The following is a 447-nucleotide window of genomic DNA, read 5'->3' as shown; positions in this document are numbered from 1 at the left end:
AAAAAAAAATAAAAAAATAAAAATTTATCAATCTCAGAAAATCCCAAATGAAAAAGAAAAAGAAAAAGTGGAAAATTTTAATTTAATTTTAAATTTTTTTTTTTTTAAGGACCTCTTCTTTCTTTTCCTCTGGTTTGGGCTTCTCTTTCTCTGCCTCAGGCTTCTTCTCTTCCTCAGAAGGAGGTTTTGGGATTGGAGAGATAAGCTCAACTTGCCTATGACTTTTCCTCTGAACTCTCTCCAAAACCTTCAATGGATCAGCCTTTTCTCCCTTCACTGTCACCTTTGAACTCTTGCAATCCGTAATAACATCTTCAACTCCTGAAACATTTATATATACATACATATATATAAACAAATCAATCATAAAACACAAAACTTAATAACAAAAACACTCCAAAAAAAAAAAAAAAAAAAAACCTTCAAATCCTTTGAGGCAGCGACGAA

General features: G+C 30.9%; 1 protein-coding gene across 1 annotated transcript; it reads right to left on the bottom strand.

Moving 5' to 3' along the window:
• Window positions 1–107: 107 nt before the first annotated feature.
• Window positions 108–442, bottom strand: LOC112094770 (heavy metal-associated isoprenylated plant protein 7-like; the record flags this gene model as incomplete). Its single annotated transcript, XM_024176470.1, has 2 exons — window positions 108–321; window positions 421–442. Coding segments are annotated over 2 exons (236 nt in total), but the record flags the coding sequence as incomplete, so codon positions are not given.
• Window positions 443–447: the final 5 nt, after the last annotated feature.

Source organism: Morus notabilis, unplaced genomic scaffold (genome assembly GCF_000414095.1).
Source record: "Morus notabilis unplaced genomic scaffold, ASM41409v2 C11183457, whole genome shotgun sequence".
In the NCBI taxonomy this organism is placed as follows: domain Eukaryota; kingdom Viridiplantae; phylum Streptophyta; class Magnoliopsida; order Rosales; family Moraceae; genus Morus; species Morus notabilis.
Note: the sequence above shows the minus strand (reverse complement) of the source record. Positions and strands in the feature narration are given on the sequence as shown.